Source organism: Diceros bicornis, chromosome 13 (assembly GCF_020826845.1).
Source record: "Diceros bicornis minor isolate mBicDic1 chromosome 13, mDicBic1.mat.cur, whole genome shotgun sequence".
NCBI lineage: Eukaryota > Metazoa > Chordata > Mammalia > Perissodactyla > Rhinocerotidae > Diceros > Diceros bicornis.
Genome location: NC_080752.1, coordinates 36,319,579 through 36,333,941, shown reverse-complemented (window position 1 = coordinate 36,333,941; position 14,363 = coordinate 36,319,579). Strand labels below are relative to the sequence as shown.

The 14,363-nt window shown below is 40.8% G+C and overlaps 1 protein-coding gene and 1 long non-coding RNA gene across 9 annotated transcripts in view; one reads left to right on the top strand and one right to left on the bottom strand.

Moving 5' to 3' along the window:
- Nucleotides 1-5,027: 5,027 nt before the first annotated feature.
- On the bottom strand, nt 5,028-7,381 carry LOC131412882 (uncharacterized). Its single transcript, XR_009221867.1, has 2 exons — nt 7,137-7,381; nt 5,028-6,693 (listed from the first exon to the last, which is right to left on the bottom strand). It is a non-coding gene; the product is annotated as an uncharacterized LOC131412882 (long non-coding RNA).
- Nucleotides 7,382-7,403: 22 nt separating this feature from the next.
- Nucleotides 7,404-14,363, top strand: part of UBR4 (ubiquitin protein ligase E3 component n-recognin 4) — a 134,229-nt gene continuing 127,269 nt past the window's right edge. For 7 of the 8 annotated variants that reach the window (XM_058553056.1, XM_058553055.1, XM_058553050.1 and 4 more), the window contains exons 1-2: nt 7,404-7,629; nt 13,723-13,820. In XM_058553056.1, the coding sequence (XP_058409039.1) occupies nt 7,454-7,629; nt 13,723-13,820 (274 nt within the window). In that variant the 5' untranslated portion in view covers nt 7,404-7,453. The remainder of the gene's footprint in view (nt 7,630-13,722; nt 13,821-14,363) is intronic. The other variant, XM_058553057.1, reaches the window with a different exon arrangement.

Genomic DNA, 14,363 nt, shown 5'->3' with positions numbered 1-14,363 from the left:
CCCTTCCCCTATCCCCAGCAAAGAAAGGTGAGCAGGCTCATTTGCAGATAAGATGGTTTTATTGTCATAAATTAGCAATGGCTCTAATAAACAACTTACCCTACAATTTAATAACTACCAAAACAACTGACAGGCTTACGCTTTTCTGAAACCCAATAATTTTTGTTAGCATTCCTCCAATATTTATTTTGCTGAGTCCACAATTCTGAATTTTGAGTTAACTCATTCTGCCCTTCTCAATGGGGTAAAATTCTGGGTCTTGACTGCCCTTTTGTCTGCATTGGAGCAGATGTGAAACTTCTTGAAGGCATCCTTTGGCCCTCTGTTTAGCCATAAATCCTTGTCAGGCCCTGTCATTTTAATGATAGGATGTTAATCCTTGTTACAAAAAACACTTGGGACAGCTTACACAAACACAATGATACACGATAAAATGAAAATTAACTGGGTGAAGAGAGCAACAAGAACAAACATAACTCAAAAGGAGGTTGGTTGAGACACATTTGTGGTGGACACCCACCATATATTATCCATCTTTTCTTCAAGCTACTCTCAAGTCGATCCCTAGATAAGCCAGACCGGCAGAGAACTAGCTATGCATGTAGATTGAATTCTGGGGGCAGTATTTTGTCATAGCCAATCCTCTGGTCCCTCTGGTCTCAGTATTAGGAATAGTTGTCTCTCTTAAGTCACTTAAGAAAATTTTTTTTCCTTGACTTTAAATAGAACATGCATATTGTAGAAAAACTTAAAGTATAAAAATTACTTTGTGAACTAGTACTAATATTAATTACTCATATGGCCATTGATAGCCTGAGTTTAATGTTCTCGTGTACACACTCTTTAATAGGATCATAATCATACTATTTAATTCTGCTACTTGTTTTTTCAACTAATGTATTTTGAACATCTAATATTCATAGAGATGCCCTAAATCCTTTCTGGAACAAAGTCTGATAGAAAAAAATAACTCAACTCCTAAAGTATGTGTTAGAGGCTTTAATGCGAGTCACCTAACCTCTCTGAATGAGTTTCATTAATTGTGTGAGGGCACAGGTTCTGTGGTCTGTAAGGTGTCTGTCAGCTTGATAATTTCAGATTTGTAATCTCACTGCCTTTATAAATTGTATTCTTTGTCAGAGCCTAGTCATAAGCTATAATTATCAGAATCATCCCAAGACTTATCTGACTTCTGCTCATTTAAAATTTTGTTTTTAAATCAGGAATCTGGGCCAGCCCCGTGGCTTAGTGGTTAAGTGCGTGCGCTCCACTAGCGGCGGCCTGGGTTCGGATCCCGGGCGTGCATCGACGCACTGCTTGTCCGGCCATGCAGAGGCCACATCCCACATACAGCAACTAGAAGGATGTGCAGCTATGACATACAACTATCTTCTGGGGCTTTGGGGGGAAAATAAATAAATAAAATTATTTTAAAAATAAATAAATAAATAAATAAATCAGGAATCTATTCTTCCTGTATATTCTTTTTTTTTTTTTGTGAGGAAGATCAGCCCTGAGCTAACGTCTGCCACTCCTCCTCTTTTTTTTGCTGAGGAAGACTGGCCCTGGGCTAACATCCATGCCCCTCTTCCTCTACTTTATATGGGACGCTGCCAGAGCATGGCATGACAAGCGGTGCACCGCTGTGCGCCCGGGATCCGAACCAGTGAACCCCGGGCTGCCGCAGCGGAGTGCGCATACTTAACCGCTTGCGCCACAGGGCCGGCCCCAACTTTCTGTATATTCTTGACTTGGAATGCTTTCTTTCCTTCTCAAAATCTGGCTTGTCCCAAATCTGAACTCCATGAAACCTTCCCTGTTGACTCTGGCTGCCCAGGACCTCCGAATTTCTTGGTTAACCACATAATTTCCTGAATGATGCATCCTAGAGTTTTATTATTTCAGTCAATCGGTGTCTCTCAGGGATTGTTAAACTGTTTTCTGAACTCCCTGCTGTCTTAACCATGAAGCTGCTACCTGACAAATTGTTCCCAAATGGTTATACCTTCTTCGACATTTGTCCCTAGTTTCCTAAATTTCTATGGTGCGTTTGGTGACTTAGTAAGTCATTCTTATATTTATTGAAATGCCAAGAGATAGTCCTACTCACCTTTTTCTGGTGTGCTCTGGAACGTGAGCTCTGACAAACCCTATTTTACTACTTAAAACAAATGCTCACAAGATTAATATGGGAAATAAGCTTTGTGGTACTATAATTTCTTTTTTTTTCATTTTTTTATTTTTTTATTTTTTCCCCACAAAGCCCTAGTAGATAGTTGTATGTCATTGCTGCACATCCTTCTAGTTGCTGTATGTGGGACGAGGCCTCAGCGTGGCCGGAGAAGCGGTGCGTCGGTGCGCGCCCGGGATCTGAACCCGGGCCGCCAGCAGCGGAGCGCGTGCACTTAACCGCTAAGCCATGGGGCCGGCCCTGTGGTACTATAATTTCAATTTTGAAAGGGAAAGATACCTTTTTGGTATTATATTTATATGTACTTATATAAACAAAATAAAAGAACTTTGATTATTTAGACTCAAAGTCCAAATAGGCTTTGGAAAACACTATTCTTTATGACAACTACAGTCACGCGCCGCATAATGATGTTTCGGTCGAAGATGCACTGCATAGACATCGGTAGTCCCGTAAGATTGGTACTATATAGCCTAGGTATGTAGTAGGCTATACCATCTAGGTCTTTGTAAGTACCCTCTATGATGTTTGCACAACGAAATCGCCTAACCACACATTTCTTAGAATGTATCCCCATCGCTAAGCGACCCACGACTGTACCTTAATATTCAAAAAGTGACAGTTATCATTCCATGATCAAAACAAGGCACACAACATTTTGTGCACTTTTATTTCTTTGTAAAATGTAAACTGAGGGGTACCATCTACCTTTCAATAATGATGGAGATACCAGTACTTTGTATGAACTACTTCAATTTGTTGCCAAGTTTTTTATTTTAACAGACTATATAAGTAAAAAAAAAATAAATCAACAATACCATGGGCCAGCCCCGTGGCTTAGCGGTTAAGTGCGCCCGCTCCACTACTGGTGGCCCGGGTTCGGATCCTGGGCTCGCACCGACGCACCGCTTCTCCGGCCATGCTGTGGCCACGTCCCACATACAACTAGAAGAATGTGCAACTGTGACATACAACTATCTACTGGGGCTTTGGGGAACAAAAGGAGGAGGATTGGCAATAGATGTTAGCTCAGAGCCGGTCTTCCTCAGCAAAAAGAGGAGGATTAGCATGGATGTTAGCTCAGGGCTGATCTTCCTCGCAAAAAAAAACAAAACCAAAAAAAATAAAATAACCAATACCAAAAAAATTAAGGTGAGTCTCTCCTTCTCCCACCCTCTGTTTCCCAGAGGTAAGCACTGAACAATTTGGTATGGATCTCTCCAGACCACATAATGTTCAGCAACTTTATTTTATCACTAAATATATCAGGGAGAGCTTTCCATCTTAGTAATATGGATCTCGCGTACCCTTTTTTATGGTCACAAGGTTGAAGTTCTTAAGTGTTATTCCGTTAGAGATTTTTATGAGATCGATCAAATGCTCTTTCAGGGAAGTCTATCATGTATTATTTAGACCATCTTTCCAGTAAGGATTTATAATAGCATAAAGGAGGTTTGCACACACTCCTCCTCATTGTGTATGGAGTTTGAGTGTGATGTCAGTTGAGACTGACCCCCAACCAGGAAGCCATTTTTACATCAGGACTAGGGCTTATATAAATTTCTGATCCATGATACTGAGAAGGTGACGTTTCCAGGATAGAGACTGAGGCCATTTAGGAAGGTGTCTTTATAAACTAGCCACAGATTTATATTGAAGCACACTCTTGTCTACCATCACCTAATATGCAATGTGAAAGAATGAAAGAAAGCAAAAATACATTTCAAAGGCACACTTACTCATATCAACACCGCTGTAACTTCTTTGTGGTTTTGGTGATATGTCTATCCCATGTGCTGTGATAAAATAAGCTAGACCAGAAGACTGATAACCAGAATGCCAGTTTATTGATAATGAAGACTATAATTGCCCAGAGGACTAGAATACTTATGTCTGCTAGTTGGAATATTTATTCTCTATGAAAAAGCTTGTATAATAAGTTAAAATGCTATAAGTTTGCTTGGTTATTATGAAGTTAGAATAGGGGGTGTGATAGCCTATGCATAGTTTTTCCTATAGGTGTTTATCTGCAAAAGAGACCAGAATATTCACTTCTGCTGACCAGGACAGCCCCTCCCCACCCCCCAACAGTGCTAGAGGATACAGTGTAATCCTTTGACTCCACTTTTCCTGGGCTTTATACTACTTTCCTTCTGCTAAGTGCCTGCCATATGTTATTGTACTCTAATCATAAAGTATTTACAAGGCTTTTTTTCTTTTAACTTTTTATTTTGATACAATTGCAGACTTAGAGAAAAGTTACAATAGTACAAAGAATTTTCAGATACCTTTCACTGGGATTCCCATCCCAATATTAACATATTACCATATTTGCCTTATCCTTCTCCCTCCTGTCTCTCAATCTGGTCCAAAACTTTGCTGAGTGTAAATCCTGAAACACGTCAATAGCAGATCTGAGGAGTGTAAAAATCATTTTACAAAACAAAACTCTTCTAATATATTTTTCATCTTATCTAAGTTATTTGGTTTAAGCTGAATTAGTATATCTAAGCTTCATTTTATAGTTTGTCAGTCAAACATTCATTAATTCACATTGGCTATTACTGAACACTGTTGTAAATTTTGATGTTCACCTTATTAATTTTAATAGTTTCAGTTGTGCTCTTTCCTTCCTCAGTTTCCTATAAATCTTGCTTCCTGCTACTCTGTAAAACTGACATTCTATTCTAGTCCCTGCACAACTGTCAAAATTATTTCTCTCTTAAAGCAAGAAGGCCACAAGGCACATTTTCTCCTTTAAATTCATACCATATAGAATGCGCTATTATGGGAAAAATAATCAATACTTGTGGATTACACGACTGTATCATATTACTAAATTGAATTAGGCTTCTAATCTATTGCCTTACATTCTTGGTATTAAAAAAAAAAAAAAAAATCTCTGTTCATTGTGAATTACCAGCAAGGAGCCGCTCTCCATTTGTAGTTTCAGTGTTGCATTAGGAATTTCCACAAAACAAGCACTGACTATTGGTTCTTGTAACTTTGTAAAAGCTCAGAACAGATTGACCTTTGTTGGTGGTCTTGGAGCTAATAGCTACAGTTTATTCATCTAATTGTTTCTAAACAGTGTCTATTAGGGTCTATTTCAAGCATGTATCAGATGGAATATTTCTGAAACAAAAATGCCAATATCTCTTGCTTTTGAGGCTCCTGCAGTGACATTGACCTCTTGTTTTAGATTGAGGTATAATTTATAACCACTAAAGTGCACACATCATAAGTATATAACTCAATGAATATTGTGTGTATATCCATGTAACCATGACTTGTACCATATAGAACTTCCAGCTCCCAGCAGGCCTCCTCATGCTTCCTCCTAGTCTGTACTCCCACACTGGTCTTTAAACCATACTATGCATTCAGCTGTGGCTGCTTAATTTTTTTCTTTCATTGCATTTCCTATTATCATATCTCTCTTTTATCACTTTTAAAATTTTAGTTCTTGCCCAGACACTGGGGATTAGAAAGGAACTAGTATTTTAAGTTCTTCAGGTAACAATTCATAAAAATTACTATTCTTTAGTTTCTATCTTATTAGCGGAGGATTAGAAGCTTGTGTTTCATCTGGAAGTCTTTTTTAGTCCCCTATTATCCTGTTCCTTTCTTGTTGTCTACATTTAGAATGTAGATGCCATTCCAAATCTTTGTAGCAACACAAGAACAAACCTCCAAATTAATGTGGTATTTATAAAGAAAGATCTTTAGAGTGCTTTCTGAGCCAGAAATATTAAAAAGTATATAATGTGAGTTTAGGTACAGGTGCAAATCTCCTTGTGATAGTCTGCATTTGCCTTTTTACTCTCTTTCTTCTGCAGATGGAGGGGGAGGGAGGGGAGCAGGAACATTTGATCTTTTATTTTTTCCTGAAACCTCTCCAAGAGAACCTTTGCTGATTAACTTTGTCTTTTGGGTAAAATAGGTGTCCTAAGAGCCACTATAACATTTTTGGTCTCCAGCCTTCTCCTTAGGACTCTGGTTCAGTAGCTTGAAACAGTGCAGTATTTACTGTTACGGAAAGGTTTTTCTCCCCATCTTTCATTTTTCATATTTTTGTTTAAGAAACCTACTGTTATTATTATTATCCCCTGATATAAGTAAGACACTAAAGGAAAATCCCTACTGTTATCATTGAAGCTACATTCTCCTCCAAGGCTGATCTTGACTGAATTTTATTTCTAATGTAAAATAGATCTTTTCTTACTAAAAGTGGAGCTTGATCACCAGGTACCAATTTATTTATGAGCATTACACCGCTAACAAAAGGAAGCTCCTCCAAAACTTCGGGGAGAATTTCAGGGTTTCAGGATTTTCAAACTATCTCCACGTTCTTGTGAAGATTTCTTTAGGCGGACTGTGGGCCACGGAGCTGAGAGCTTGACGTCGTCCACCAAGACGGCACCCACACGAGCATGTCCTCAACGCACGCATACCATTCCTTGAGTCAAACTGTCCAGTCAAACTGCTTTTCCCTCTTAGATCTGGAACGCAGATAATTTTATCGGCAAAAATCTAGACGTTATCCCCCGTTAATCAAAGCTTACATTCTTTACTAGTAGAAAAATAGGGAAAATAGAACCTTACGTGGCAAATTGCAGAGAGCGATGCAACTACGAGCCAGTAATATGACTAATGAGGGTGATCAAAACATAAATGGGATTTGAGCGCGAAGAAAATAAGGACTTGTGATTACAATAACAGCGCGAGGCGGTGTGAGAAGGAGAACGAGCTTTGTAAACGGGGAAGCGCTGCAACATTACTATTTTGGGTAGCACTGGGGAAGGGAAGAAGCGGGTGAGAGGGATTAGGCTTTGGCTTCCTCTTCTCGTCCTTAGCTGTCTCGGGCCGGGGTCATTATATTCCCCGACGCGTAATCTACTCCGTTGCCCCGATCTCGCCAACTGAAACCAAGTCCCAAACTCACCTTTCCCCGGCGCCCGGAAGCCACATTTCTCCCACCTTCGGGAGCGACTCCCAGCGCGCAGGCGCGGAGGTTAATGCTCCCCCGCCCTCAGCCGAAGCGCTGTGTCCTGCGCAGGCGCAGCGCCTCTGACCCGCCCCCACGCCGCGCCGCGCTCCCCTTGAGCGAGCGGAGGGAGGCTGTCCCGCGCGTCGCACGTTTTGGACGGCGACTGAGTCGCGCACTCTGACGTATAGATTGCGTCACTTCCGCCCCCTCCCGGGAGGCGGCGCTGGGCCGGTGGCAAGCCCCCGGAGGGAGCCGCAGTAGTACGACGGAAGATGGCGACGAGCGGCGGCGAAGAGGCGGCGGCAGGGGCGCCGGCGCCCGGGGCCCCGGCCACGGGGGCAGACACGACCCCGGGCTGGGAGGTGGCGGTGCGGCCCCTGCTGTCCGCGTCCTATTCCGCCTTCGAGATGAAGGAGTTGCCGCAGCTGGTGGCCTCAGTCATCGAGAGGTACCGGGCGGTGGCCCCGGCGGGGCGGGCGCAGGGAGGGGGAGGGGAGGTCGTGCCGGATTGTCTGGACCCGCTTCCCGGGCTGTCTCCTGCCGCTCGGGGACCCCCGCCTCAGCCACGGCTTTAGGGCTCCCCGGCCCCGGGAGACGAGGGCTGGTCCGGGGTGCCTTCCGCCGGCCCATGTAAATCGTCTGTGCCTCAATTTCCCTCCCGAGTAAAACTTTTGAGGAAGCCTCTCGGGAGGGCGTGGCCGGACCTGGTCGGGAGTGACTTTGAGATGCATCGCGCTCGTAGGGGAACGTTCCCGGGGCTGCCCCTGCGGTAAGGTCAAAGCGCTGATGAGTTTGCATTTCTCGTTCGCACTCATCCCCCTAGCCTGGGCCGGAGCGGAGTCCCGGGTTTAATTCGGAAACCTACCACATAATTTAATAACGGTCTCGGTCGTGCTGTAATCACTGCGGGCACGTGCTTTTTCTGTGACTGAAGCCACTGGTTGACCCTGGATGACTTTCTTTTCAGGTTGCAGTTACTCTGTCTTGCTACCATAACGGTCTTTGATTTGCAACATTTCGGTGTGTTAGTCTGAGAAGTCCTTTTCCCAAAGAAACAATGTTGTTTTTTTTTTCCCCTTTCTCTCTATAAATACCTTCAGACTCTTTTACAAACGAAACTATTTATTGGTTTGCCGTTACATGGTTTTGTCTTTTTGTACAGAGATTCTTAGATTGTGAGAGTTGTGTTCATACAAGGCTGTGATACCAGTCAGAGTGCCTGCCTTTTCCTGACTTACCTGGCTCAGAACAGTCTTTCATTAGTTTAATGGTAGACGTCCTTTTAAAACCAGTCTCACTTTCATTTCCAAACCTTACTTCAGCGACTCTCTGCAATTTTAGCTTCATGCCAAGAAGGGTATATCTAAAGGTTGTCCAGAAGGTTAGAAATTGCTGTTTATTATTCAAGAGAGGCCCATGGTTCGACAAATTGTTCATTATAGTGCTTTTTGTTAGGTTTGTGATGCTTTGGATGCCGTTTTAAAATTTTTTTTTAATTATTATAATAAAATAATGGTGGGTTTGATAACTTCACAGATAACTTTACAGATGGATTTCCCTATCTAATTATTAAGCCAAGAATGTTCTGAAGATGTAGACAGGTATCAGAGATACTGCTATCAAATTATGTAGCCTCTTTTTAACTGTTTTAAACATTTGGATTAGTGGTGTTTTTCCTGAATTATACTCCTCATGTTACTTATAATCGACAGTATTCCACTCTTTTGAGAACATTTGCTTTTGTGTTTTTATGGACATGAGCTGAGTAGATTATAAAGTCATTTGTTGACACCCTCCCATACATCTGGTATTCTGGGCCCATGCCTTTAAACTGTAATAGATAAGCAACTCCCTCCAGCCTGTGGAAGGAGCCAAAACCAAATACATCAAACTAGCTTTGAATTCTGCCATATCAGGGATAGTGGCCCCTCCTTCATCCTGTAGTAGCTAAGATAATCAAGAGTTGCCTGTGTTTGTAGTCACTAGTAAGATCTCTCTTCATAGTTTAGAAAAGAAGTCCAAACCAATGGTGTTTAGTGACACAAATTTTTATTGGAAGGCAAGATCCTTGAAGTTTCTGTTCTAGTTTTCGTGGCTCAGTTAATTTTGAAAGCCTGTTATGTGTCCTCTTCAGGCTCTGTGAGAGGAATATGATCTTAAGATGAATTTCCAGAAGAAATATCTGGCTTACAAGTTCTTTACAGTTAAAGCAACTAAACATATCAAGTGTTTAGTTAGATGTAGAACAGAGGTCAGCATACTTTTTCTGTAAAGGGCCACATAGTAAATATTTGCGGCCATATATTCTCTATGTGGATTAGTCAACACTGCCATTGTATGGTGAAAGCAGCAATACACAGTTATATAAATGAATGGGCGTGGCTGTGTTCTAAAACCTTATTTATGGACACTGAAATGTGAATTTTGTATGATATTTACATGTTAGAAAATACTCTTCTTTTGATTTTTGTTTCAGTGATTAAAAAAATGTAAAAACCATTCTTAAATGTGGGCTGTATGTAAAAACCGTTCTTAAATGTGGGCTGTACAAAAACAGGCGACCAAGTGGTTTTGGCCAACAGGCCATAGTTTGCCAACCCCTGGTATAGAGCACAAAAATTAGTACCCTGCTATCAGTATTCTGTCTCTCAAAACTTTTATTTGACTTTTAAAAAAATGAAATAAGGGTGTCAGAATTGTGGAAGTATTTCTTGAAAATCGAGTTGTGGCCATGGAGTGTAGGACCACCTCAGAGCCAGTACTATACAGATGCGATGGTGGGCTTCGTTTTGTAGCTAAACGAAGGTTCAGGTGCCTAGGCTGTTACTCTACTTCTGTGGCTGCCACTCCCATCTTCTGCAGTTCTCGTGATTCTTTCTCTTGTCATGCCTGCCATGTTTTTCTTCCTTGCCTCCAGGGACCTTCTATTTTTCTGTTGCAGTCTGCTACTCTCTGCTTCACTTTTTAAAGACCTGGCTCCATCATGCCAGCTCTTACTTCCTACCTGGCAGCCTGCTCATCCATTGAATGCCTCCCTTTTTGACTGTTGGGGATGATGACACATGTCCCAAGAGACTCCTCAGTCCTGCTTTCTGTCTGTTTTCTTTCATACCTTTGTAGTTGGCAATGACCTTTGGATGTGAAGAAAAAGTAGATAAAAAAGTTCCTAGGTTCAGACCCTATTTGTTAGGTATGACTTTGTAACCAAGCTGCGAAACAAAGGAGGAATAGATTAGTATGGATAAATTGGGAAGGTACTCTCAAAAGTGTCTTTAGATTTTTAAAAGAAGAAGATACCTGAGTTTACTTAAAGGGGAGTTCATTTTCATTTCTCCTGCCTGATGCTAGCATGTCTTATCTCTTAAACACCATTACTTTTCCAGACCAGGAATAGAGCTAGAACTAGCTTAATGGAGTACATGCTGTATGTGGGATTAATTAGTATAATTGCTGAATGTAATCTTATGTTTTAATGTACTGTCAAATATAGAATTCCTTTCTTAACTCTGTGCAAGATATGTTGGTGAGCATGGTTGTCATTGAACAATTTGATTGACTCTTTGTAGATTACAAAGAAAAAAAAAATATGCCCCTTTTCTCTGAGCCAGGCCTTCCTGCGCTGTCCTGGCTTCCTTAATGATAAGCCTCTTTGAGTCTTTGCCTCCCAGCCATCTGATAAAATTTAGGCCAGAGAGACCTACTTGGGAAGGCAGAAGCTGTTACAACATCCCCCTTAGATAATGCACAGTCATTTCCCAAAAATCTTGAAAGGGATAAAGGAATGCGCTAATGACTATGATCTTTTGCGTTTATATCTGTAGGACATAGGTTTGTGATTGACCTACAGAAAATTTAAAAAAGCCTGCCATCAAATAATAGAGTATAATTGTAAGATTAGACCTCTTGGCTAGTTAATGTTTCCATGTCTTAGTGTCACATTCACCACAGGTTTGTCAGGAGTGTGAGGGACTCTCTGAAAGCTTTCAGTTCTTTGGTTAATGTGTATTAGGTACTCTGTGACACACGGCACATGTTCAGTAAGCATATATGTTTTTTCATGACTATAATCCGTTAATGTGCTCATTATACTTACTTGTTTCATGATTGTAAGTATCATGGAACAAGTAAGCATAATGGATTCTATACTTGGGATTTTATGATTCTGATGAGGTGAAGGGGGTTTGTGGAGTTTCCACAGTTTACAAAAAAGATATGAATAGTATGTTATCTACGAGGGAGAAGGGAGGTGAATCCTTAGTCTTTTAATTTGCCCTCTCGGATTTCTACCTCTTCCTAAAAAAAGCTAGATATTTCCAGGCCCTAGCCAGTTGTTTTTACTTACATGTCAAATTGGATTTCTCTGACCTGGCTGCTTAGCTGCTGCTTCTCTTTGTACTCTGCACTGCATTTATTTTGTATGGAATACAAACGCTTCAGATCCCATGTCTTTCAGCAGTGTTTCAGGCCCAGTGGTGCTGTTGTTGCAAAGTTTGTTAGAAGAAGCAGATGTTTGAGGAAGATAACTTGACTGACCAGAAGAGAGATACATTTTACCTTTAAGTCTCCTTATTTTTCTTCTTCTGGGTTATATTTGCCTTCTAGCTTTTCATTCTTCTCCTTCCTACGTAACTGCTTGCCTTTTGTTCCATTTTCCCATTTCTCTGCATCTTCTGGTGTCTTGATCTTTCAGATTCTTGGGAAATGAGGGTGGGGTAAGGAAGTGTGACAGCGTATCTTTATGAGATGACTCATACACTCTTGTTTCTTTAAAATCAAGAGATATGACATTGTCCTTTGGGCCACATGTCTACTCCCTCCTTCAAGTCTTTTTGAAACTGATTTCCCTGGGTATATCCTTAGTTACCTTAAGCAAATTGTAAATGGAGCTCAAGACTGCTCCATTTTTTTCAATGCCAGTGTCATCTTTCCCCAAAGTGCATTCTTGTTTCTTTGTTGGAATAAGGCAGTTTTGTATTTCTAGCCTAGGAAGTAGGGTTTCTTAAATCACAGTGAGGCGACATTGAACAAGGCAATTAAATGAGTTTATTCCTATATTTTGGCTATATTTCATTATCCAAATGGGAATGAAAATAACAGAATAAGTTCATCCTTTGGGTGAGTAGTTTTTCTCTTTGTTTTGGTAAACCTGTTCAGCTGAAAAATATGAAGGTAGGCAGCTCGGAACTTTTGAAATAAAGCAGAGAAGATAAATAACTCAGTAAAATACATCAAATTACAGGGTGGGAAAACCTTAGAACAATGAATAAGAAAGTATAAGGATGGAAGTGAAGGAATAATTAAGGATATGAGGTAGAAGCAAGAGAATTTAGATATATGACCCTTACCAATGTGATGGCCAGCAGAGGCTTTGAGTGCTACTTGGTGTTGAAAGGTTTTTGTTTCCCCCTTTTTTTCCATCTGACAAATAGGGAGGAATGATCCCTGGTGGGCAGGGAGATCCTTGCACATCATAGGTACTCCATAGGTATTTTTTCTTTGTGAAGGAGTTATTCCAAAATAAGGAACTGATCTTTGATAAATACCCATTTGTCCTTGTTAAATCCCCTAATAGCAAAATGTTTGTAATGCCAGACTCTTTAGTGCTGTTTGAGGTGATTCGTCACTGACACTGGCACCTTCCAAATGTTGAGCTTGTTTTTTTTGGCTCCTGTGTTGATTTGGCAAATGGATAGAGTCCTCACTCTGTTTACATTTCCCTTCCTAGGCTGATACTTCTTGCTGGAGAATTAACTCACTGAGGAAACTATTTAGCCACATCACTCTGCCCTTTCATTTAATAAGATACATTTTAGTGTTTTCTTTACCTTCTTGTTTCATGGATTGTGAATTAGCATCTGATTTGATAGAGAGAATGACACAAATGTATCCAGCCTTTACATGTAGTGGGGCTTCGGATTTTCACAGAAGAGGGCATTTCCTTTGCTACAAATAGGGGATGTGATTAAAAAATCACTGAATTTGTTGTGATCTAGCTATGTCATATTGGGGAGAGGGGCTCTGGTACCTAGTGAATTTTGAATTTTGGATTGTAACACCGATCAGATGATTTCTTCCCTTGAGTTGTTGATTCTTTTTAAGTTATTGTGTTATGGACTGGCCTTGTTTGGTCTTTAGAGAAGGTTACTATAATCTGTATTCCCACTAACAGTATTTTGAGTACTTTGGTCTACCCCCTTTTGGCCAGTACGTGGCATTATTAGCTTTTGGTTTTTGCCAATCAGTAATATAGGACAAAATGGTACCTTGTGATGTTTTCACTTGTATTTCTTTAATTTTAAGTGATTTTGAAAATGTTTCCTGTTTATTAGCCTTTGCCACTTACTAAGCCTAATACCTTGAACAAGGTACTTAACTTTAGTTCTCTAAGCTTCCCTTTCTTAATCTTGATTATAGTGTTGATAACAGAGCCTGTGAAGTAGGGTTGCTATAAGGATTAAGTGAGGTAATGCCAATACAGGGGTAGAATATCTGGCATATAGTAAGCACTAAATAAATGTTGACTGAATTATTTTCTTTGCAGTGAATCAGAAATCTTGCACCATGAGAAGCAGTACGAGCCATTCTACTCATCTTTTGTTGCACTTTCCACACACTATATTACAACAGTTTGCAGCCTCAGTAAGTGTTCCGCTTTTGTCACTCCCTTCTGAGGGCTTGTGAGTAGGGAGTTGTGTATCTTCTGGTTAGGGTGTTTGAGCGCGTTATTAATGAAGTCTGTATTTTACCGTTCCTAATCTATTCCCCCAAGAGTGGAGACAGCTTGTCAGTCTGATAAGGCTCTGGAAGTTCCTTTACCTAGGCCAACCAAGAGGGATTTGAAAACTACTTGGTTTGGACACCTGCTTCATAACCCATTGAGTTAAACCTTCCTTACCCTCTTAATCAAAAGCATTTTCTTTTTTTTTTTATAACTATTTTTATTTATTTATTTATTCCCCCAGAGCCCCAGTAGATAGTTGTATGTCATAGCTGCACATCCTTCTAGTTGCTGTATGTGGGACACGGCCTTAGCATGGCCAGAGAAGCGGTACGTCGGTGCGCGCCAAGGATCTGAACCCAGGCCGCCAGTAGCAGAGTGCATGCACTTAACCGCTAAGCTACGGGGCCGGTCCCTCAAAAGCATTTTCTTGATTTCACATATGTAATTACTAGTGTGTTAAT